Source organism: Trichomycterus rosablanca, chromosome 18 (genome assembly GCF_030014385.1).
Source record: "Trichomycterus rosablanca isolate fTriRos1 chromosome 18, fTriRos1.hap1, whole genome shotgun sequence".
NCBI lineage: Eukaryota > Metazoa > Chordata > Actinopteri > Siluriformes > Trichomycteridae > Trichomycterus > Trichomycterus rosablanca.
Genome location: NC_086005.1, coordinates 19,018,074 through 19,043,165, shown reverse-complemented (window position 1 = coordinate 19,043,165; position 25,092 = coordinate 19,018,074). Strand labels below are relative to the sequence as shown.

General features: G+C 42.3%; 1 protein-coding gene across 1 annotated transcript in view; it reads left to right on the top strand.

Annotated features, from left to right (window-relative positions):
• The first annotated feature begins 341 nt into the window (after positions 1-341).
• Positions 342-25,092, top strand: part of slc25a1b (slc25a1 solute carrier family 25 member 1b) — a 29,205-nt gene continuing 4,454 nt past the window's right edge. The window contains exons 1-8 of the mRNA XM_063013652.1: positions 342-607; positions 12,182-12,289; positions 14,870-14,969; positions 16,224-16,362; positions 16,864-16,948; positions 19,911-20,015; positions 20,135-20,250; positions 21,472-21,545. Coding sequence (XP_062869722.1) covers positions 496-607; positions 12,182-12,289; positions 14,870-14,969; positions 16,224-16,362; positions 16,864-16,948; positions 19,911-20,015; positions 20,135-20,250; positions 21,472-21,545 — 839 coding nt within the window. The 5' untranslated portion in view covers positions 342-495. The remainder of the gene's footprint in view (positions 608-12,181; positions 12,290-14,869; positions 14,970-16,223; positions 16,363-16,863; positions 16,949-19,910; positions 20,016-20,134; positions 20,251-21,471; positions 21,546-25,092) is intronic.

Genomic DNA, 25,092 nt, shown 5'->3' with positions numbered 1-25,092 from the left:
ACTGAGGAAGATCTCAAAGATGACCAACTCCTGACCATTGAAGAACAACATGAAAGGGGGCTAACAAAGCATGCAGAGAAATAAATGGACTACAGTCAGTAATTGTAGAACTACAAAGTGCTTCTACATGGTAAGTGGAACTGAACGTTAAAACTAAACATTAAACTGTACATTTAATGTTTGGTCGATATGTGGTGCTGCTAGCTTCTGTGCTCACGGCGCTACTCAGGGCGTGTGTGGAAAACAATTCCGTTCCACCTTAAACGGTTTTGTTTGTGTCTAATATGGTGCTACGCCGGTCAGAGCAGAAGCTCCGCCCACACGCCTGATGTTCGGCCTTTTTTCCAACGCTGACAGGAACCAGGAAACTTTGTGCTGTCAAACCCACCTCATCCGTGTTGTGTGTGGACGGCTGGGAGTGTGTGAGAGACCTGCACTGGAGAATAAACGATAAAGTGAACGAAGAACCGTGCATTAGTACCGTACCGACTCAACATGTCAGGAGAACCGAGATTCGTGAGTCCTTTTTACCGGCCGCACTGTTTAGCTGCAGCCGCCCCGGCTGGAAAAGCCAAACTGACTCACCCTGGAAAAGCCATTTTAGCAGGTGAGCTACCTTAAATCAAGTTCTAACATAGTGTGGGTTTTGAAAACGGGTTCTGTATTCAGGTTTAATGAGCCACACACACACACAGAGCCACGTTGTATCCCTCAGGATGAATAAAGCATCTATCTGTCTAATAACACTGCTGCTTTCAACAGGAGCTGCTCACTTAAGCACCACATTACAGGCAAGTATCTACCTGTGTGTGATCTGATCTGATCTGATCTGATCTGTCCAGCATGTAAACTTGGTGTGTAAAAAGGGTGTGAGTTCATTTTTTAATGCTTGATGTTTTCTTTAAGGCTTTGAAACTTGGATCGGATCTTGCAAGTGTGCTCTGATCTGTATGAACACCATGAATCTGGTATTTCTGCCTGCACAGATGAAATGCTCTTATTATTATTATTATTATTTATGAAGCATTTTGCATATCTATATTTTCTGTCAGTGTATGATAATGACACCAGATGGCAATGATCTCTATACCACACCTAGGTGGAGCAGCATGAAAATTCACGGTTTATAACTGTACTGCCTGGCTGATCACACTCACTGTCCATTTTATCAGCTCCACTTACCATATAGAAGCACTTTGTAATTGTAGTTATACAATTACTGACTGTAATCCACCTGTTTTTACTACATACCTTAGTGTGTTGTGCTGGTTTAAACACCTCACTGTCACTGCTGGACTGAGAATAGTCCACCAACCAAAAATATCCAGCCAACAGCACCCCATAGGCAGCGTCTTGTGACCACTGATGACCAACTCAAACAGCAGCAATAGATGAGCACTCGTTTCTGACTTTACATCTACAAGGTGGACCAACTAGGTAGGAGTGTCCAATAGAGTGGACAGTGAGTGGACATTGTATATAGAAACTCCAGCACAACACACACTAACACACCACCACCATGTCAGTGTCACTGCAGTGCTGAGAATGATCCACCATCTAAATAATACCTACTCTGTAGTGGTCTTGTAGGGGTCCTGACCATTGAAGAACAGGGTGAAAGCAGGCTAAAAATGTATGTAGAGAAATAGTGGACTACAGTCAGTAATTGTAGAACTACAAAGTGCTTTTATATGGTAAGTGGAGCTGATAAAATGGACAGTGAGTGTAGAAACAAGGTGGTTTTAATGTTATGGCTGATCAGTGTATGTTGTCATTACTGCATGGATCCAACACTAAGGTTTGGTGTCAGGACAGGTATTGTCTCAAATAATAGCTTGTTTTTGGATAGTTTGAAGCAATTCATTGTGCCAGTGTCAAATCCTAGGTTGTGCTATTGACCTCGCCAGGCATTAAAACATGCACATTTGAATGGGCTTAATACTAGTGTTGGGGTATTCGTTGGGGAGTTCATGGTGTATGACTCAGTGCATGGTACAGCGGGGATGGGTGAAAGTCGCAGCCCTCCTCAGCCAGCGTGTGGTCTTATTTTTGTACCTTGATATGATTATAAGCAAGTTAGTGTAAAACATCAACAAATTCTGTTAAATTGGTGTTCTGTGTTGTAGATGTGTTGTGTTGTAACCTAATCGGAATAGACTTATCAGGTTCAATTAAAAATGTGATCTGGTACTAGCAGATCATACCAGTATTGGCCCAAATACCAATATTCATCGAGGAAGGGTCACCACAGTGAATTATTCTGGTCTGCACACCCTTCTTGACACAACCCTCTTTATTTTATCCGGGCCTTGGGACTGACACTAAGAGAGTACAGAAAAGTGAAAAGTGCACCCCCCTTCAAGACATAGCCAGTCATGTCTGTGTAGATGCCTGACCAGCTATTGGCATTGTATAGCTTTGAACCCCAGATCTCAGCAGCAGTGGCCTAACATATTTTACTACTGTGCCACCTGAGCACAGCTTTTAATATTTGGCAGCATAAAGTTAATTATATAACTGCTAAAATTTCTAATTAGGATATTCCCCTATTTTGCCCAATAAATTGGACCCACCGTGACCCTGACCAGGAATGAATGAAGTATTTTCCTGTTACTTGGGTCTGTCATGCTTTTTCCACATTTTTTGCTTCTCCTAAATGCTTGGTTGAAAATATAATCACAAGCGCTCAGAGTAGCATCACTAAGTTTGCATAAGGTAGCATAAGGTTTATTATCTTTTGGCTTCGATCCAGCTTTTGCCACATGTGCTAATAAAAAGATGTACTGTGAGTCTTAGCTGTCTTATCTATTGTGTTATTTCAGATGTTCTTATTAGCTAAAAGGATATACTGCTATAAATGTAATTTTGCAGCCACATGAGTCAGCAGAATCTTTGACTCTGACCTGTTTAATAGTCTATTTAAGTGATTGCACATTTCATATGCAGGACCGGGCGACATGAAGGATACTTGGATTTGAAAAATGGCACTTTTACACCGTGTACCCATTTCAGTGTAGCAGTGTGAATAATAATGCTCGTTTTAAGCAATTAATTAAGTTTATGATTTTAAAACATTGCAGAATTACCCTTAAAGACCAGATGACATTGACTCCTACTCTGATCGAGGTGCACTCCCAAGTGGTGGAGCAATAAAGAGGGCATAGCGGAATCCCCAGTGGTTAAGCTACTGGACCGTATTGCTGGCTCGTCATTCTGCCAGTGTTAGGCCCCTTTAATTGCTTTTATTGTACAACCCCAAATCAGAAAAAGTTGGGACAGTATGGAAAATGCAAATAAAATAAAAAATGCAGTGTTCCTTACATTTACTTTGACTTTTATTTGATTGCAGACAGGATGAACCTGAGATATTTCATGTTTTATCTGCTCAACTTCATTTATTAATAAACATCCATTCCTGCATTTCAGGTCTGCAACACATTCCAAAAAAAGTTGGGACAGTAAAGCGTTTACCTCTTTGTAATGTTGCTATTCCTTTTCACCACACTTAAAAGACGTTTTGGCACCGAGGATACCAAGTGATTTAGTGTTTCAGGTTTAATTTTGTCCCGTTCTTCCTGCAAACACGTCTTAAGATGTGCAACAGTACAGTGTGCAGCATGTGGTTTTGCATCGTCTTGTTAAAAAATTCATGGACGTCCCTGGAAAATATGACGTCTTGAAGGCAGCATATGTTGCTCTAAGATCTCAATGTACTTTTCTGCATTAATGCTGCCATCACAGAAGTGTAAATGACCTTTTCCAAGGGTTCTGACACAGCCCCATACCATGACAGACCCTGGCTTTTGGACTTGTTGCTGATAACAGTATGGATGGTCCTTTTCGTCTTTGGTCTGGAGCACACGGCGTCCAATTTTTCCAAAAAAGACCTGGAATGCTGATTCATCTGACCACAATGCACGTTTCCAATGTGTGATGGCCCATACTAGATTCCTCTGAGCCCAGAGAAGTTGACGCCGCTTCTGGACATGGTTAACATAAGGCTTCTTTTTTTGCACAGTAAAGTTTTAAGTGGCATTTGTGCATGTAACTCTGTATTGTAGTGCTTGTAGATCACCTGTTTAAAATCGCATCATTATTTAGTTTTTTCACATCATTACTAGCCCTAAATTGCCCCCGTCCCAACTTTTTTTGGAATGCGCTGCAGGCCTGAAATGCAGGAATGGAGGTTTATTAATAAATGAAATGAAGTTGAGCAGACAAAACATGAAATATCTTGGGTTCAAACTGTCTGCAATCAAATAAAAGTCAAAGTAAATGTAAGGAACAATGCATTTTTATTTTATTTGCATTTTCCATACTGTCCCAACTTTTTCTAAAACTGTCCAATTACATTTTCTAATATCCAATTAAGTACCAACAGATCATACTTGTAAGTAAGGGTTCTATTCCTAAAAAAAACGTGTTTTTATGGTGCACTAAATGAACTAGTCACTCAGCAATTTAAAAGCAAAGTCATGCTTTGCTGAATTACAAGTACACATTCAAATAATTACAACAAACCCACTGGCTGGTCCTGCAGGGCTGTGTTACTGTTAAACCTGCCAATTCCTATACCAGTCCTTAATGGAACCAGCATTAGAGACATCATTTTGAAGCTAAACGTTGGACTTTGATGTATGGTACCAGTTCTCGTACCTAAATCGATGTGTGTTGCAAGATTAACGTGTCTCTGACCTTTGCCCTTGCACTGATAGTCAGATTCAGATAATAAATAAGACAAAAGGCAAAAGAATTGTGAGCTTGTCATCCCCCTTAAATTCTGAAGCTTGTTAAAATGCAGCACCTGTCTAAAACTTGATTAACCAGCTCTACTGAGATTATCATATGAGTGAAATCCTTTACAGGACAAACAACAAGTTAGCTTAGATAACATTGTCAGAAAACAAGAATTTCAGCTTTCATCATCTGTTCTGCCTCGGGTTTCTCACTTGAGTAAACAAACGTGTAAAACAGGTTGTTGGTTGGGTTTAGAAATAGACTAAAGATCTGATCACAGCAATTCATTGATTATTTTCTTTCATTTGTCCTTCAGTCATTTCATTCATTTTCACTACAAGGTTCATTTTGATTCAAGTCATGGAGGGTTTGGAAAACACCAGGTACAATGCAGAAAAACACTCTGGCTGGGGCACCGGTTCACTGCAGGGAGCGGCAGACGCCTACACGCTGACTCACTCATGAGGGGCAATTTGAAGTAGCCAATTCACCATATGCATAACCAGAACATTAAAACCACCTCCTTGTTTCTACACCCAGCTCCACTTACCATATAGAAGCACTTTGTAGTTCTACAATTACTGACTGTAGTCCATCTGTTTCTCTGCATTCTTGGTTAGCCCCCTTTCATACTGTTCTTCAATGGTCAGGACTCTCCCAGTACCACTACAGAGTAGGTATTATTTGGGTGGTGGATCATTCTCAGCACTGCAGTGACACTGGCATGGTGGTGGTGTGTTAGTGTGTGTTGTGCTGGTGTGAGTAAATAAGACACAGCAGCGCTGCAGTGTCGACTCACTGTCCACTCTATTAGACACTCCTACCTAGTTGGTCCACTTTGTAGACGTAAAGTCAGAGACGATCGCTCATCTGTTGCTGCTGTTTGAGTTGGTCATCTTCTAGACTTTCATCAGTGGTCACAGGGGGCGCTGTTGGCTGGATATTTGTGGTTGGTGGACTATTCTCAGTCCATCAGTGACAGTGAGGTGTTTAAAAACTCCATCAGCGCTGCTGTGTCTTATCCACTCATACCAGCACAACACACACTAACACACCACCACCATGTCAGTGTCACTGCAGTGCTGAGAAAGATCCACCACCCAAATAATACCTACTCTGTGGTGGTCCTGTGGGGGTCCTGACCATTGAAGAACAGCATGGAAGGGGGCTAACAAAGCATGCAGAGAAACAGATGGACTACAGTCAGTAATTGTAGAACTACAACGTGCTCCTATATGGTAAGTGGAGCTGATAAAATGGACAGTGAGTGTAGAAACAAGGAGGTGGTTTTAATGTTATGTCTGATCGGTGTATATAACTATTTTGACTTTGCAGCAACAGATTGAGGAAGGCCCTTGCCTGTTTCAGCTGTGTGTCCCATGCACAAAACAAAGGTCAGTGAACCAGGGTTTGATGAGGTGTTGAATAAATTCCAGTAGCCTTCACAAGATCCTGACCTCAGCCTTCTTGAACTATATGTGGATGAATTGCAAAGTAGGTGACCCAATAGCTAGATTATTCAGCCATCCCACCCCTCAGACATAGCCAATCGTGTCTGTGTAGACGCACTAAAGGTGCAATGAATGTTTGCATTGTAGTTAGTCTTTCCTTTTTTGAAAAGGTCATTTAAATTGTCCAATTTAGCCACTGTTCAGTTTTCACGTTTTAGCTAGTTTTCCTGTTACATTTGGGATGAAGCTTGTGCATTGTGTCATAAGGCGGCTGAAAATGCCACATGAAATGACCTTTGGAATTCCTGAAGCGTTTACATTTTTGTGAATGCAGAGTAATTAGGTAATGCAGAGTAATTTCTCCCCCTTTTTCTCTCTTTTAGCGCGTCCAATTACCCGATTGCGTCATGCTTCCTCTCCACCAATGCCGATCCCCGCTCTGATTGAGGAGAACGAAGCTAACCCACGCCCCCTCCGACACGTGGGCAGCAGCCGTTTGCATTTTGTCAAGTGCAGTGCAGCTCAGCACTGTGTACAGAGAGACACACCCTGACAGCACTCTTTTCCCGTCTCTGTGCAGGCGCCATCAATCAGCCAGCATTGGTTGTAATTGCATTAGTTTTGAGGGAGTCCCTATCCGGCTTTAATATCTCACCCCTATCTGAACAGCAGGCCAACCGTTGTTCATGTGGCCACTCAGACACTTCTGAGACTCGATACGATGTATTCGTGATCCCAGCTCTGGTTCCAGTGTGTGTTTTTACCGCTGCGCCACCTGAGCGGCCTAATAATAGCGTTTTAAAATGTTTCTTCAGTGAGGTGTTTGGATAGCGCAGCTGTAAAATACACTAGCCCACTATCGCTGGGATCAAGGGTTAGAATTCCCAAGCAGTGCTTCGATCAGTTGGGGGTCTACATACATGGTATACAGGGTATTCCTGTCTTGTTCCCAGTGTTTCCCGGTGAAAGTGAACCTGACGCAACCTGTTCCAGCCAGTTCTTCACAGGACCCAACTAGCATTAAAAGCATTGAAATCAATGTAATGTCATACCTAACGTAATTCATCAGAATTTGACTTCAGCTCAAAGTTGTAGATAAATGACTGGTTGGCACACTACTTGTTACAGTATTTTACAGTTTGAGAAGCTATTTTTATCAAATGTGCTCATCACATCCCACCCATACCCATTCACACGTCTTTCCTGGTCAATCATTGCAGAGGTGGGGATGTATTTTGGACACTGTTGTTTTAAAGAGTAACTTTTACAAGTGTCCAAAGTGCCTATCCAACCATCTGTAAGCTTAAGGGAAGCATAGACCAGATTTTACTGCTCATGTCCGTAAACATGAGCAAACAGATGCTCCTAATAAAACTTATTTGACGTATTAGGTGCGTCAAGTGGATTTAGACCCCTGTTGAGTAAATGGACAGAGTTTCTCCAAAATTTTGTTGCTGGACATCTTTTTTCTTATTTTACCATAAACCAGAGATGGGTTTGTCACACACACAGTGACTTCAGACTCGACTCTGGCTCGTTTCATATGACTCAGACTCGACTCATGACTTGCTATACACTATATTGCCAAATGTATTCACTCACCCATCCAAATAATTGAATTCAGGTGTTCCAATCACTTCCATGGCCACAGGTGTATAAAACCAAGCACCTGGGCATGCAGACTGCTTCTACAAACATTAGTGAAAGAATGTGTCGCTCTCAGGAGCTCACTGAATTCCAGCGTGGTACCGTGATAGGATGCCACCTGTGCAACAAGTCCAGTCGTGAAATTTCCTTGCTACTAAATATTCCACAGTCAACTGTCAGTGGTATTATAACAGAGTGGAAGCGATTGGGAACGACAGCAACTCCGCCACGAAGTGGTAGGCCATGTAAAATGACAGAGCGGGGTCAGCGGATGCTGAGGCGCATAGTGCGCAGAGGTCGCCAACTTTCTGCAGAGTCAATCGCTACAGACCTCCAAACTTCATGTGGCCTTCAGATTAGCTCAAGAACAGTGCGTAGAGAGCTTCATGGAATGTGTGTTGTGCTGGTATGAGTGTATCAGACACAGCAGCGCTGCTGGAGTTTTTAAATACCGTGTCCACTCACTGTCCACTCTATTAGACACTCCCACCTAGTTGGTCCACCTTGTAGATGTAAAGTCAGAGATGAAAGCTCATCTATTGCTGCTGTTTAAGTTCTTCTAGACCTTCATCAGTGGTCACAGGACGCTGCCCACAGGGCGCTGTTGGCTGGATATTTTTGGTTGGTGGACTATTCTCATTCCATCAGTGACAGTGAGGTGTTTAAAAACTCCATCAGCATTGCTGTGTCTGATCCACTCATACCAGCACAACACACCACCACCATGTCAGTGTCACTGCAGTGCTGAGAATGATCCACCACCTAAGTAATACCTACCCTGTAGTGGTACTGGGAGAGTCCTGACTATTAAAGAACAGCATGAAAGACGGGTAACAAAGCATGTAGCGAAACAGATGGACTACAGTCAGTAATTGTAGAACTACAAAGTGATTCTATATGGTGAGAGGAGCTGATAAAATGGACAGTGTGTGTAGAGTTGGGTCTTAATTCCAACAATGCATGATTTTAGTCTGATCTCAGTCCATTCACGTCTGTGAGAAAATAACATGCATGCGTTTGTGTGGTTGGATAATGAGAACCTGTTTGAGAATGCAGTGTGTCATTACCTGGTGCAGTGTCCTAACAGGCTTGCAAAGCAACTATTCAGTGTATATGTCAATGTGGCACAACCTAGTCGTTTCTGTAAACTGTACAGCAGCAGGACTTGGGGCTTGCAGACACACCCCTGCTTACATGGAGAGAAGCCAGTGGGAGGCTCAGTGGGGAGAACACAGGAGCCAATAGCAGGCAGTCTCGCTGTCTGCTCTTCAGCTGGGCTAAGAAATTTTAAGGAGGCTTCAGACAGTTGTGATCAAGCTATAACATATACAGAAGCACTGCCATTAAGAGTTTTAAAGGTTCTTTAGATTATTAAAATACCACTGAAGACACTTAACTTTACATTTTTTAGGCAGTGGCGCTATTTTATCAAGCTTAAACCAAGCCACAATTCAATTTTACACTCCATTGGCTTTTTATTCCTTAAAAATCAAATTACTTACTGAAATTCCATGAGTTTGAATCCAGGGCTGGGTTTAGAAATACAGAAGGCATATGGTGGTACATGAACCCAGCCATTTAGGGGACACATATCGTTGTACTTGGTGCCATTTCATTCCCTGATTAATAGGGGGGTTGCATCAGTGTAACAATTGTGCCAAATTAAACACGCTATCAAATGATCTGCTGTGGCAACCCGTAACGAGAGTAGCCGAGAGGAATCATTTATTCATTGAAATGAATATTCGAATCAATTTCATTATTATTGTACACCGACGAGGCATAACATTATGACTACTCACAGGTAAAGTGAATAACACTGATTATCTCTTCATCACTGCACCTGTTAGTGGGTGGGATATATTAGGCAGCAAGTGAACATTTTATCCTCAAGGTTGATGTGTTAGAAGCAGGAAAAATGGGCGAGCGTGAGGATTTGAGCGAGTCTGACAAGGGCCAAATTGTGATGGCTAGACGACTGGGTCAGAGCATCTCCAAAACTGCAGCTCTTGTGGGGTGTGTCCCGGTCTGCAGTGGTCAGTATCTATGAAAAGTGGTCCAAGGAAGGAACAGTGGTAAACCTGAGACAGGGTCATGGGTGGCCAAGGCTCATTGATGCACGTTGGGAGCGAAGGCTGGCCCGTGTGGTCCGATCCAACAGACGAGCTACTGTAGCTCAAATTGCTGAAGAAGTTAATGCTGGTTCTGATAAAAAGGTGTCAGAATACACAGTGCATCGCAGTTTGGTGCGTATGGGGCTGCATAGCTGCAGACCAGTCAGGGTGCCCATGCTGACCCCTGTCCTCTGCCGAAAGTGCCAACAATGGGCACGTGAGCATCAGAACTGGACCACGGAGCAATGGAAGAAGGTGGCCTGGTCTGATGAATCACATTTTTTTTTACATCATGCTGATGACCGGGTGCGTGTGCATTGCTTATGTGGGGAACACATGACACCAGAATGCACTATGGGGAAAAGGCAAGCTGGCGGAGGCAGTGTGATGCTTTGTGCAATGTTCTGCTGGGAAACCTGGGGTCCTGCCATCCATGTGGATGTTACTTTGACACGTACCACCTACCTAAGCACTGATGCAGACGATGTACAGCCATCATGGAAACGGTATTCCCTGATGGCTGTGGCCTCTTTCAGCAGGATAAGGCACCCTGAGGAGCGCAACAACTAGTTTGAGGAGTTGACTTGGCCTCCAAATTCCCCAGATCTCAATCCAATCGAGCATCTGTGGGATGTGCTGGACAAACAAGTCCGATCCATGGAGGCCCCACCTCACAACTTACAGGAGTTAAAGGATCTGCTGCTAACATCTTGGTGCCAGATACCACAGCACACCTTCAGGGGTCTAGTGGAGCCCATGCCTCGACGAGTCAGGGCAAAAGGGGGACCAACACAATATTAGGAAGGTGGTCATAATGCTATGCCTTATTGGTGTATATTGTCAAGTTTGTGCATGTGTGAATACAATTATGTAGACCTTATGGCGTCTCTAACTCACTGCGGTGAACCTATAAATTTACATAACAAATAAAATAACATTTCCATTTGAATTCCACTAAAAATTCTAAAATTTTCTCCAACACTTAATTGGAGTGTTACTAGCTCTGCCACTGTTGGGTTCCTGAGCAAGGCCCTTAACTCTCAATTGCTTGCTTTGTACACCGATCAGCCATAACATTAAAACCACCTCCTTGTTTCTACACTCACTGTTCATTTTATCAGCTCCACTTACCATATAGAAGCACTTGATAGTTCTACAATTACTGACTGTAGTCCATCCGTTTCTCTGCATGCTTTCTTAGCCCCCTTTCATGCTGTTCTTCAATGGTCAGGACTCTCCCAGGACCACTACAGAGTAGGTATTATTTGGGTGGTGGATCATTCTCAGAACAGCAGTGACAATGACATGGTGGTGGTGTGTTAGTGTGTGTTGTGCTGGTATGAGTGGATAAGTCACAGCAATGCTGCTGGAGTTTTTAAATACCGTGTCCATTCACTGTCCACTCTATTAGACACTCCTACCTAGTTGGTCCACCTTGTAGATGTAAAGTTGATCGCTGAGAAGATCGCTCATCTATTGCTGCTGTTTGAGTTGGTCATTTTCTAGACCTTCATCAGTGGTCACAGGACGTTACCCGTGGGGTGCTGTTGGCTGGATATTTTTGGTTGGTGGACTATTCTCAGTCCAGCAGTGACAGTGAGGTGTTCAAAAACTCCATCAGCATTGCTGTGTCTGATCCATTCATACCAGCACAACACACACTAACACACCACCACCATGTCATTGTCACTGCAGTGCTGAGAATGACCCACCACCCAAATAATACCTGCTCTGTAGTGGTCCTGTGGGGGTCCTGACCATTGAAGAACAGCATGAAAGGGGGCAAAAAAGTATGCAAAGAAACAGATGGACTACAGGAGCTGATAAAATAGACAATGTGTGTAGAAACAAGGAGGTTTGATTGATTGATTGATTTTATTGAACCATTTTTGAACCACATGAACCATGCAATGCCTCTTATAAGAAACTGAAACAGTCAGGGATAACACAAAAAATCCGTAGACTTATTTCCATTGTGGTCCCTAGGTGGTTTTAGTGTTATGGCTGATCGGTGTATATGGTCACTACTGTAAGTGTAAAGTTGAGAGTTTAAGATCCCAGTGGTATTGAGCAAGCGTGTTATTTTGCCACGCCACCCAAGCATTTGGTTTTCTTTGTTTCTTAATTAATAATTTTATCCTTTTTAAATCCTATTTACATTATTTACAACCTGACACAAATTTGAACTGTTTGAACAGCCGCAAGATTAAATCCGTGCCTCTGTTTTCACAGGTGGACTCGCCGGAGGGATTGAGATCTGCATCACATTTCCAACAGAGTATGTGAAGACACAGTTGCAGTTGGACGAAAGGGCGAACCCACCACGCTTCAAAGGGATTGGTGCGTCATTTCTTGAACTCTCTCTATATAACACCAGCTTTTCCTGGAGTCCAGGTGTTTTGGTCATGATCTTTGTTAAGATGTAACTGACCGGACGAATGCTCATTTAAATGAATGGCCACAAATTCCCCACACACAAACAGTCCGAAATCTTGTGGAAAAGCCCAACCAGAAAGATAGCAGTTTTAATAAACTGCTGATGGTTTTGGAATGGGATGTCAAAAAGGCTTTTTATCTGGTATCCACATAATGTTGGCTGTATAGTGTACACTGATCAGCCATAACATTAAAACTACCTCCTTGTTTTTACACTCACTGTCTATTTTATCACTTTGTAGTTCTACAATTACTGACTGTAGTCCATCTGTTTCTCTGCATGCTTTTTTAGCCCCCTTTCATGCTGTTCTTTAATGGTCAGGACCCCCACAGGACCACCACAGAGCAGGTATTATTTGGGTGGTGGGTCATTCTCAGCACTGCAGTGACACTGACATGGTGGTGGTGTGTTAGTGTGTGTTGTGCTGGTATGAGTGGATAAGACACAGCAGCGCTGCTGGAGTTTTTAAATATGTCCACTCACTGTCCACTCACTGTTTTACCTAGTTGGTCCACCTTGTAGATGTAAAGTCAGAGACGATCGCTCATCTATTGCTGCTGTTTGAGTTGGTCATCTTCTAGACCTTCATCAGTGATCACAGGACGCTGCTCACGGGGTGCTGTTGGCTAGATACTTTTGGTTGGTTGACTATTCTCAGTCCAGCAGGGACAGTGAGGTGTTTAAAAAATCCACAGCATTGCTGTGTCTGATCCACTCATACCAGCACAACACACACTAACGCATCACCACCATGTCAGTGTCACTGCAGTGCTGAGAATGATCCACCACCCAAATAATACCTACTCTGTAGTGGTCCTGGGAGAGTCCTGATGATTGTAGAACAGCATGAAAGGGGGCTAACAAAGCATGTTGAGAAATAGATGGACTACAGTCAGTAATTGTTGAACTACAAAGTGTTTCTATGTGGTAAGTGGAGCTGATAAAATGGACAGGTGATAATGTTATGCCTGATCAGTGTATAACATATGGGCAGCACGGTGGCTCGGTAGCTAGCACTATCGCCTCACAGCAAGAAGGTCCTGGGTTCGATCCCCAGGCCTTTCTGTGTGGAATTTGCATGTTCTCCTCGTGTCTGCGTGGGTTTCCTCCGGAAGCTCTGGTTTCTTCACACAGTGCCTTGCGCCCATTGAAAAGCTGGGATAGGCTCCAGCACCCCCCTACGACCCTAATTGGATAAGCAGTTAAGAAAGTGAGTGAGTATAATATAGAAAACGTATGGCCTGAACATACAAGTAGCAGTAACTGTTTGTAGTATTTAAATGTGCCCGGGTCATGCTGTTGGAGACCTTTACCTTCTTTTATCTCCAGCATGCATCACAGCTATATCAGAGGTTCATAGTCCCTGAACTTTGGAAGGTAGCTTCACTCTTTCATATTCGCTGGCACTATTTATCCACTTGGGAAATGTGCTTTGCTGGGACAGTGAGCCAAAAGACCAGTCATGCTTACTGGTGTTCTATTTGACCAGCTTTTGAATGAGGGTTCACAACAGAAAACAATCATTAACTGTTTAAACCACAGGACATTCGCAAGATAAGCTTTCAGCCATAACATTAAAACCACCTCCTTGTTTCTACACTCACTGTCCATTTTATCAGCTCCACTTACCATATAGAAGCACTTTGTAGTTCTACAATTACTGACTGTAGTCCATCTGTTTCTCTGCATGCTTTTAAGCCTGCTTTCACCCTGTTCCTCAATGGTCAGGACCCCCACAGGACCACTACAGAGCAGGTATTATTTAAGTGGTGGATGATTCTCAGCACTGCAGTGACACTGACATGGTGGTGGTGTGTTAGTCTGTGTTGTGCTGGTATGAGTGGATCAGACACAGCAGTGCTGATGGAGTTTTTAAACGCCTCACGGTCACTGCTGGAGTGAGAATAGTCAACCAACCAAAAATATATCCAGCCAACAGCGCCCCGTGGGCAGTGTCCTGTGACCACTGATGAAGGTCTAGAAGATGACCAACTCAAACAGCAGCAATAGATGAGCGATCTTCTCAGCGATCAACTTTACATCTACAAGGTGGACCAACTAGGTAGGAGTGTCTAATAGAGTGGACAGTGAGTGGACATGGTATTTTAAAACTCCAGCAGTGCTGCTGTGTCTGATCCACTCATACCAGCACAACACAGACTAACACACCACCACCATGTCAGTGTCACTGCAGTGCTGAGAATCATCCACCACTTAAATAATACCTGCTCTGTAGTGGTCCTGTGGGGGTCCTGACCATTGAGGAACAGGGTGAAAGCAGGCTTAAAAGCATGCAGAGAAACAGATGGACTACAGTCAGTAATTGTAGAACTACAAAGTGCTTCTATATGGTAAGTGGAGCTGATACAGTGAGTGTAGAAACAAGGTGGTTTTAATGTTATGGCTGATCGGTGTATATGTGTCGTTCATGCTAAATTAATTTTGGCTAAAAGTCATTTATCTCTGGTTGTTTTCTTGTACAGGTGATTGTGTCAAGCAGACCGTACAGAGTCATGGGGTCAAGGGCCTGTATCGTGGCCTCAGCTCATTACTTTATGGCTCTATTCCCAAAGCAGCAGTAAGGTAACCATTTCATTTAGTCTCTTCTAACAGGAAACAATGTTTACTGTATATAATGTTAACAAACAGGGTTCGAATCCCCGGTGGTGCTATTACCTGGTCCGACGTCTATATACAGACATGATTGGCTATGTCCTTGGGGAGGTGGGGGACAGATGGCCGAGGCACAGTGATTGATTGGCCTCCTGTCCAGGGTGTGTTGCTGCATTGCTGAGTGATGCCAGAGAAGCTGGACCCACTGTGACCCTGACCAGAATAGAGCAGTGGTAAAACATGAAAATAAAATGTGTCCCTGCTGCCCAGAAATGTTTCTGTAAGATGATGCTACCACCGTTATACACCGATCAGCCATAACATTAAAACCACCTCCTTGATGCTATACACATTACCATATATACACACTTACCATATAGAAGCACTTTGTAGTTCTACAATTAGTTAGTCACCTTTCATCCTGTTCTTCAATGGTCAGGACCACTACAGAGCAGGTATTATTTGGGTGGTGGATCATTCTCAGCACTGCAGTGACACTGACATGGTGGTGGTGTGTTAGTGCGTGTTGTACTGGTATGAGTGGATAAGACACAGCAATGCTGATGGAGTTTTGAAACACCTCACTGTCACTGCTGGACTGGGAATAATCCACCAACCAAAAATATATCCAGCCAACAGTAACCTGTGGGCAGCGTACTGTGACCACTGATGAAGGTCTCGAAGATGACCAACTCAAATAGCAGCAATAGATGAACGATCGTCTCTGACTTTATATCTACAAGGTGGACCAACTAGGTAAGGAGTGTAATAGAGTGGACAGTGAGTGGACACGGCATTTTAAAACTCCATTAGCGCTGCTGTGTCTGATCCACTCATACCAGCACAACACACACTAACACACCACCATGTCAGTGTTACTGCAGTACTGAGAATGATCCACCACTTAAATAATACCTGCTTTGTGGTGGTCCTGTGGGGGTCCTGACCATTAAAGAACAGGGTGAAAGCATGCTGAAAAAGTATGTATAGAAACAGATGGACTACAGTCAGTAATTGTAGAACTCTAAAGTGCTTTTATATAGTTAGTGGAGCTGATAAAATAGACAGTGAGTGTAGAAACATGGAGGTGATTTTAATGTTATGGCTGATCGGTGTATCTTACAGTGGGAACTGTATTAGCTGTCTGACTTGAATAGAGTTTTGATTACTGATTTGACAGACTTTTGTCACTCATTTCATGCACATTTTCTGCTTTCTCGTTAGGTTCGGGATGTTTGAGTTCCTCAGTAACAAGATGAGGGATGAGTCTGGGAAGCTGGACAGTACCCAAGGCCTGATCTGCGGACTGGGCGCTGGGGTAGCAGAGGCGGTAGTTGTAGTCTGTCCTATGGAGACGATAAAGGTGTGTAAGATGATGTGGTTAGTGGTTACAGATCATTGCCATTCTCAGCAGTCCCATTCCTTTTTCTTTTGTACTATTGCTTTATCCTGGTTAGGGTTGTGGCGAGAAACACTGCTTGTGACCCCTACAACCCCTACATTTACATTTTCGGCATTTAGCAGACGCCTTTATCCAAAGCGACTTACAGTACAGTTACAATATACAGTCTGAGCAATTGAGGGTTAAGGGCCTTGCTCAAGTGCCCAACAGCAGCAACCTGGCAGTGGTGGGGCTTGAACCAGCGACCTTCTGGTTACTAGTCCAGTACCTTAACCACTAGGCTACGGCTTGCCCTAAAGAACAAAGCAATTACTTAAGATGACTAAACAAGTGAAAAATGAGTGAAAATGTGCGTTTACTTAACATAAATATGACTTCAAACAAACTAAACTGTCGTTTTACAACTGTGATTTTACACATGATTCGAATTATTAAACTCTATTTCTTTTCCTCACATTTTAGGTCAAATTTATCCATGATCAGACCTCAGCAAATCCCAAGTACCGAGGCTTTTTTCATGGTGTTAGAGAAATAGTTAGAACACAAGGTTTGTATCATTATCCTCTACCTGCTACCTACTGGAAATTATACTCATTAGATCAGATTTTTTGGTCTGTAGTAACACACACACATTCTTTTCAAAAGGTTGTTCATTATTTCCAAAAACAGTTTAAACAAGTGGACGGGTTGCACCAGAGCTGGGATTTTGAATACATCGTATCGAATCTCAGCTCTGCCATCCGGCTGGGCTGAGCGGCCACATGAACAACGATTGGCCTGTTGTTCATATAGGGGTGGGGTATTAAGTTGGATAGGCAAGCCCGGAGTGGCTAATCGGGAGATTCGGGAGGATTCCCGATGGGCCGGCTCATGTCAATCTCGAGTTTGGGCCGGTTGGGAAAAATAATTTTGACACTTTTCTGTCACTTATCTAATCTTATTCTTGCATTCATTCTCCATTCGTCTGACAGCGCAGCCCCTACACCGCAGTACATTAGATGGGTTCTACCATCTGAGGGAATCCCCCCCTCCCACATGTTTAAGTTGGTTTGGCCCATGAGGCGTCTTTTCTGGAGCGCCGGTGTTACAGTAAATTTAGCAACAGAATAGCGCAAGTCGGTGGTGATGGAGGGCAGGAAGAGGCCAGGTGGAGCCGAAAAGACCAGGTAAAAAAAAAAAAAAAAGAAAGGCATTGGAAGAAGATGCTGCCAAATGTGTCAAATTAACAGACCTGTTTTCCAGGTGACAGACCCCATGCGGCCGGTATTGCGCAACATAGCCAAGTCAACTTAGCGTAGTTTATTTTGTAGAACCCAATACACACCATTAATCACAAATATCCAGTTTCAAGCTAAAATTAATAAACATAATTTGAAGTGTGATATATTAAATAGCCTAACTCATTAATGGAATGTTTTTGTTCCGACGCTACTGTACTGTAGTAATTTAAACTAAGATAGTTATTTGTAATGTAAAATATAACGTAGAGAATATACATGATATATGTTAAATTGTTCAGACATTCATAAAGATGTCAGCACGATAGCCTATTTTATTTTAACAAATGAAGACAAACAGCCTAAATCACTATCAATTTTACACCATCATAATATAGGCTAAATTGTTTAAAAAAAAAAAAACTTCAAGCATGTTATGTTATTCAGCAAAATAGGCTAACCCTTAATGAAATGTTATTTTTTAGCCTCAGAGCAGCAGATAAGCCATGTCTCATGTCTATAGACAATGACACCGTTATTAATAAAGTGCACTGCTTAGGAGGCTTTTGATGCTGTAGGTAGCCTACTAAATAGTGAAGCTACTTAAGAGTTTAGTGTAAACCTAACAATAGAGCACCTCTCTGTTAAAAAGACAAATGCAATTTTAATTTTTATTTCAACTTATTGCTCATGTACAAATGTAAATACTTTTTCATCTTTATCACATTTTTTACCTTTTAAATCTTTATCTGATTTAAATTTGAATTAAACATGTTTAAGTGAAGTGTTTTTTGTTAACTTACCAACATACACCTGAACTTATACCCAATAAAAAGTCATTGTAAGAGCTAGCTGCTGTTTCATTTATTCAAATTTTTCCTCTGTGGAAAAAGTGGGCCGGGTTTGGGCATGAAACTCCCGGGCTGAAAAAGGGGCCCACTCCGGCCCTGTGGATAGGGACTCCTCATAACTGATGCAATTACAACCTCTGCTGGCTGGTTGATAGCGTCTGCACAGAGTCGAGGAATAATGCTGATCAGGGTGTGGCTCTCCGTTTTTCTACATTTTTAATAATATTCAGGGCTATAGAGTGTAAAAAAATTCTGTTATAATGCATTGAGAAGTCTTGTCCTTAAAGTGTTTTTGTGCTTACACTGTTTTTTTTTTTTTTTTTTTTTTTTAATAAAGTAGCAAACATTGACCAATCTTGGCTAAATGAGTCTTTTATGTGAAAAAGTAATTGCCCCCTTAGTTAACCAAATGCAATTGACAGTTGGGTTCAGTTTCACTAGCCATTAAGAATCACTTAACATTAGAACCTGTCTGGCAATGTGACAAAGCAGCAGTGGTCATTTATAAGCTCAGGTGGCGCAGTGGTAAAATACACTAGCACACCAGAGCTGGGATTTCTGAGCTGCCACATGAACAACGATTGGCCTGTTGTTCATATAGGGGTGGGGTATTAAGCCGAATAGGGACTCCTCGTAACTGATGCAACTACAACCTCTGCTGGCTGATTGATGGCGCCTGCACAGAGGCGGAGAAAGAGTGCGGATCAGGGTGTCTCTCTCCGTACACAAGGCTGATTCGCATATATGCACTCGCCTAGTGTGTGTGACAAAATGCATACGGCTGCTGGCCACGTGTCGGAGGGGGCGTGGGTTAGCTTCGTTCTCCTCAATCAGGGGTGAGGGTCAAAATAGAAGAAATCAGGGGAGGGGCAAAATGGTTTTTCACAGTAGTGTATAAATCATACATACAAATTGCACCACTGTGGTAGATGTACCATGTAAAGTCATCTCATTAATTAGCAGTTGGCTGTTTATTTGCTTATTAAAGCAAATATATTACCAGTAAACATGACATTTCATAGGTTTGGTTTACAATACAACATTACATCCAGTAAATCACTGTAAGAATTAAAGCCATGTACACCGATCAGCCATAACATTAAAACCATCTCCTTGTTTCTACACTACAGTCAGTAAATCTAGTGCTTCTATATGGTAAGTGGAGCTGATAAAATGGACAGTGAGTGTAGAAACAAGAAGGTGGTTATAATGTTATGGCTGATCAGTGTATTTATTCACTAACAGTGGGCTGTCAAGTGATTATCACATGTCTGCTTACCAGGCCTGGTGACCACACGTCCACTTAAACACTTATCAGATATAATAAGCTAGGAGAGCTAATTTTAGAACGAACAGAACAGATCATTATGACTGCTGACTGAACATACTGGATTTTCATGTTGGGTGATTTTTTAAATCTTTTTTGTGTTGGTTTTTTTAGGATTAAAGGGAACATATCAGGGATTGACGGCGACAGTATTGAAGCAAGGATCAAACCAGGCTATTCGTTTCTACGTCATGACCTCCCTTAGGAACTGGTACAAGGGTCTGTATTGATTTAAGTACTTCATGAAATTCACAGTACAAATGCATTCCAATATCTAGTTCAAGATTGTCAAGAAGCATGACTAAATAAATACTGATTTTATCCTGTTTTAAAACCAGGTGACAACCCCAACAAACCCATAAACCCTCTGGTGACTGGAATATTTGGAGCCATAGCTGGAGCTGCCAGTGTGTTTGGTAACACGCCGCTTGATGTGATTAAGACTCGAATGCAGGTGTGTGTTTATTATATTATCTTATCAGTCATAGACACACTTACCAGATGGTAATGTCAGTGATGATGTATTGTGAAACCTCTGTTCATAAATTAGTATGACTATAGTCAAAATTGCTTATAAGTTTAGAGTAATAGAGTTTGGAGAAGGAGGGGTTTTTTTTGCTGTAGATGTTGTTTACTGTGTTTTCCACACTCAAATAAACAAATACTTATACAATTATACTTATACAAATACTGAATACTTATATAGCATTTACTTGTCATGATTGTACAACTCCAAATCAGAAAAAGTTGGGACAGTATGGAAAATGCAAATAAAATAAAAATGCAGTGTTCCTTACATTTACTTTGACTTTTATTTGATTGCAGACAGGATTGCAAACAGTAAAGTTTTAAGTGGCATTTGTGAATGTAACTCTGTATTGTAGTGCTTGACAAAGGTTTGCCAAAGTAATCCCTCACCCATGTGGTTATATCAGCTATTGTTGAGTGGTGGTTCTTGATGCAGTGCCGTCTGAGGGATCAAAGATCACGGGCGTTCAGCTTAAGCTTGCACCCTTGGCCTTTACGCACTGAAATTCCTCCTGATTCCTTGAGTGGAATATCCACTCATACCAAACTTTCTTTGAGGTACATTGTTTTTAAACATTTCGATAATTTACTCACATTTGTTGACAATCTTGAGATCCTCTGATCATCTTTGCTCATCAAAGACTCAGCCTTTCCTGGATGCTGCTTTTGTACCAAACCATGATTACAATCACCTGTTGACATCACCTGTTTGGAATTACATCATTATTTAGATTTTCACCTCATTACTAGCCCTAAATTGCCCCTGTCCCAACTTTTTTTGGAATGTGTTGCAGGCCTGATATGCAGGAATGGAGGTATATTAGCAAATTTTTCTGATTTGGGGTTGTACAAAAAATACAGCTGTAAAAAAATGCAGCCAGTAACGATGAACAGTGACGGTTTTACATTATAAGTCACCATGGAGCTAATCATAGCATTTTGTTGGAGCTTTAGAAAGCATTTTAAAAGTTTATACAATGTGTACATTGGACAGTTAGCCAATTACAAAGATTTGCAAGCACAGTTATGAAGATAAAATACTTTATAGCTTTATAGAATGTGCAATTGTAATTGCTTTGTGCTTATGTCTATTAAGACTGTACTGCAAATAAATAATTTGTGATTTGTAATTGGTGTCTATGTACAGGGCCTGGAATCTCACAAATACAAGAACACTATGGACTGTGCCATCAGGATTATGAAACATGAAGGGCCAGCAGCGTAAGTAAATTATGACCACGCTACAACTACACAGTAATACATTAGCCAGAGTATATGGAGACCTGAAATTTTTCTTTTGCATTTTCGGCCCACAAAAAGCTAGTACTTGTTGGTTTTAATGAGGTGTTCAGGGGAATCGGGTAATGCGGTCTCACTGTGTACACAAATGCCAGTGTCTGGGCACTCGGGTGACGCAGCAGTCAGCGCACCACTGCAGACTGGCTCAGCAGAGCCACTGACCTGCCCGGGTGTCCACACAAACACAACTGGCAGTGTTTGAGGGAGGAAAGGTTGGACTGGATCTGTTTACGCTGCTGCTGCAATATGTAATCTCTGGTATCAACCATGGTGATGCTCCCACCGCCATGCTTCACTGTAGGGATGGCATTAGCCAGGTGATGAGCGATGCCCGGTTTCCTCCAGACGTGACGCTTGGTATTCAGGCCAAAAAGTTCAATTTTGGTTTCATCAGACCAGAGAATATTGTATCTCATGGTTTGAGAGTCCTCTAGGTGCCTTTTGGGCAAACTCCAGCGGGCCGTCATGTGCCGTCTGGCCACTGTATCATAAAGGCGTGATTTGTGGAGTGCTGCCTGGATGGTTGATCCTCTGATAGGTTCTCCCATCCCCACAAGGATATGCTGGAGCTCTGTCAGAGTGACCCTCGGGTTCCTGCTCACCTCCCTGGCCAAGGCCCGTCTTCCCGATCGCTCAGTTTGGCCGGGCGGCCAGGTCTAGGAGGATTTTTGATGGTTCAGAACTTGTTCCATTTAGGAATGATGGTGGCCACTGTGCTCTTTGGGACCTGTAAAGCTGCAGCAATTTTTCTGTACCCTTCTCCAGATCTATGCCTCGACACAGTCCTGTTTCTGAGGTCTGCAGATAATTCCTTTGACCCCATGGCTTGGAGTTTGCTCTGATATGCACTGTCAACTGTGGGGCAGTGGTAGCCTAGTGGGAAGAGCTTTGGGCCATCAACCGGAAGATTGGCGGTTCAAATCCAGGCTCTGCTATGCAGCCACTGTTGGGTCCTTGAGCAAGGCCCTTAACCCTGTCTGCTCCAGGGGCGCTGTACGATGGCTGACCCTGCGCTCTGACCCCAGCTTTCAAACAGGCTGGGATATGCGAAGAAAGAATTTCATTGTACTGTACGTCTGTATATGTATACTGTATATGACAAATAAAGAATATATATCTATCTATCTATCTATCTATCTATCTATATCTATATCTATATATATATATATATCTATATCTATATCTATATCTATATATATATATATATATACAGTGTATCACAAAAGTGAGTACACCCCTCACATTTCTGCAAATATTTCATTATATCTTTTCATGGGACAACACTATAGACATGAAACTTGGATATAACTTAGAGTAGTCAGTGTACAGCTTGTATAGCAGTGTAGATTTACTGTCTTCTGAAAATAACTCAACACACAGCCATTAATGTCTAAATAGCTGGCAACATAAGTGAGTACACCCCACAGTGAACATGTCCAAATTGTGCCCAAATGTGTCGTTGTCCCTCCCTGGTGTCATGTGTCAAGGTCCCAGGTGTAAATGGGGAGCAGGGCTGTTAAATTTGGTGTTTTGGGTACAATTCTCTCATACTGGCCACTGGATATTCAACATGGCACCTCATGGCAAAGAACTCTCTGAAGATGTGAGAAATAGAATTGTTACTCTCCACAAAGATGGCCTGGGCTATAAGAAGATTGCTAACACCCTGAAACTGAGCTACAGCATGGTGGCCAAGGTCATACAGCGGTTTTCCAGGACAGGTTCCACTCGGAACAGGCTTCGCAAGGGTCGACCAAGGAAGTTGAGTCCACGTGTTCGGCGTCATATCCAGAGGTTGGCTTTAAAAAATAGACACATGAGTGCTGCCAGCATTGCTGCAGAGGTTGAAGACGTGGGAGGTCAGCCTGTCAGTGCTCAGACCATACGCCGCACACTGCATCAACTCAGTCTGCATGGTCGTCATCCCAGAAGGAAGCTGACGCACAAGAAAGCCAGCAAACAGTTTGCTGAAGACAAGCAGTCCAAGAACATGGATTACTGGAATGCCCTGTGGTCTGACGAGACCAAGATAAACTTGTTTGGCTCAGATGGTGTCCAGCATGTGTGGCGGCGCCCTGGTGAGAAGTACCAAGACAACTGTATCTTGCCTACAGTCAAGTATGGTGGTGGTAGCATCATGGTCTTGGGCTGCATGAGTGTTGCTGGCACTGGGGAGCTGCAGTTCATTGAGGGAAACATGAATTCCAACATGTACTGTGACATTCTGAAACAGAGCATGATCCCCTCCCTTCGAAAACTGGGCCTCATGGCAGTTTTCCAACAGGATAACGACCCCAAAACACAACCTCCAAGATGACAACTGCCTTGCTGAGGAAGCTGAAGGTAAAGGTGATGGACTAAACCCAATTGAGCACCTGTGGCGCATCCTCAAGTGGAAGGTGGAGGAGTTCAAGGTGTCTAACATCCACCAGCTCCGTGATGTCATCATGGAGGAGTGGAAGAGGATTCCAGTAGCAACCTGTGCAGCTCTGGTGAATTCCATGCCCAGGAGGGTTAAGGCAGTGCTGGATAATAATGGTGGTCACACAAAATATTGACACTTTGGGCACAATTTGGACATGTTCACTGTGGGGTGTACTCACTTATGTTGCCAGCCATTTAGACATTAATGGCTGTGTGTTGAGTTATTTTCAGAAGACAGTAAATCTACACTGCTATACAAGCTGTACACTGACTACTCTAAGTTATATCCAAGTTTTATTTCTATAGTGTTGTCCCATGAAAAGATATAATGAAATATTTGCAGAAATGTGAGGGGTGTACTCACTTTTGTGATACACTGTATATATATATATACAGTACAGGCCAAAAGTTTGGACACACCAGCCAAAAGTTTGGACACACCTTCTCTTCAATGTTTTTTCTTGATTATTTTTATTTTCTACATTGTAGATTTATACTGAAGACATCCAAACTATGAAGAATTATGTAGTGAACCAAAAAGTGTTAAACAAACCAGAATATGTTTTATATTTTACCAACTCTACCTCTGCACAACCCAACTGATGGTCTCAAACACATTAAAAAAGCAACAAATTCCAAAAATTCACTCTAGACAAGGCACAAACATTAATTGAAAACCATTCCAGGTGGAAACCTAATAAAGCTGGTTGAGAAAATTTCAAAGAGTGTGCAAATCTGTCATTAAAGCAAAAGATAGCTACTTTGAAGAATCTAAAATATAAAACATATTCTGGTTTGTTTAACACTTTTTTGTTTACTACATAATTCCATATGTGTTCCTTCATAGTTTGGATGTCTTTAGTATTAATCTACAATGTAGAAAATTTAAAAAAAATTTAAGAAAAACCACAGGAATGAGAAGGTGTGTCCAAACTTTTGGCCGGTACTGTATATATATACAGTGTATCACAAAAGTGAGTACACCCCTCACATTTCTGCAAATATTTCATTATATCTTTTCATGGGACAACACTATAGAAATAAA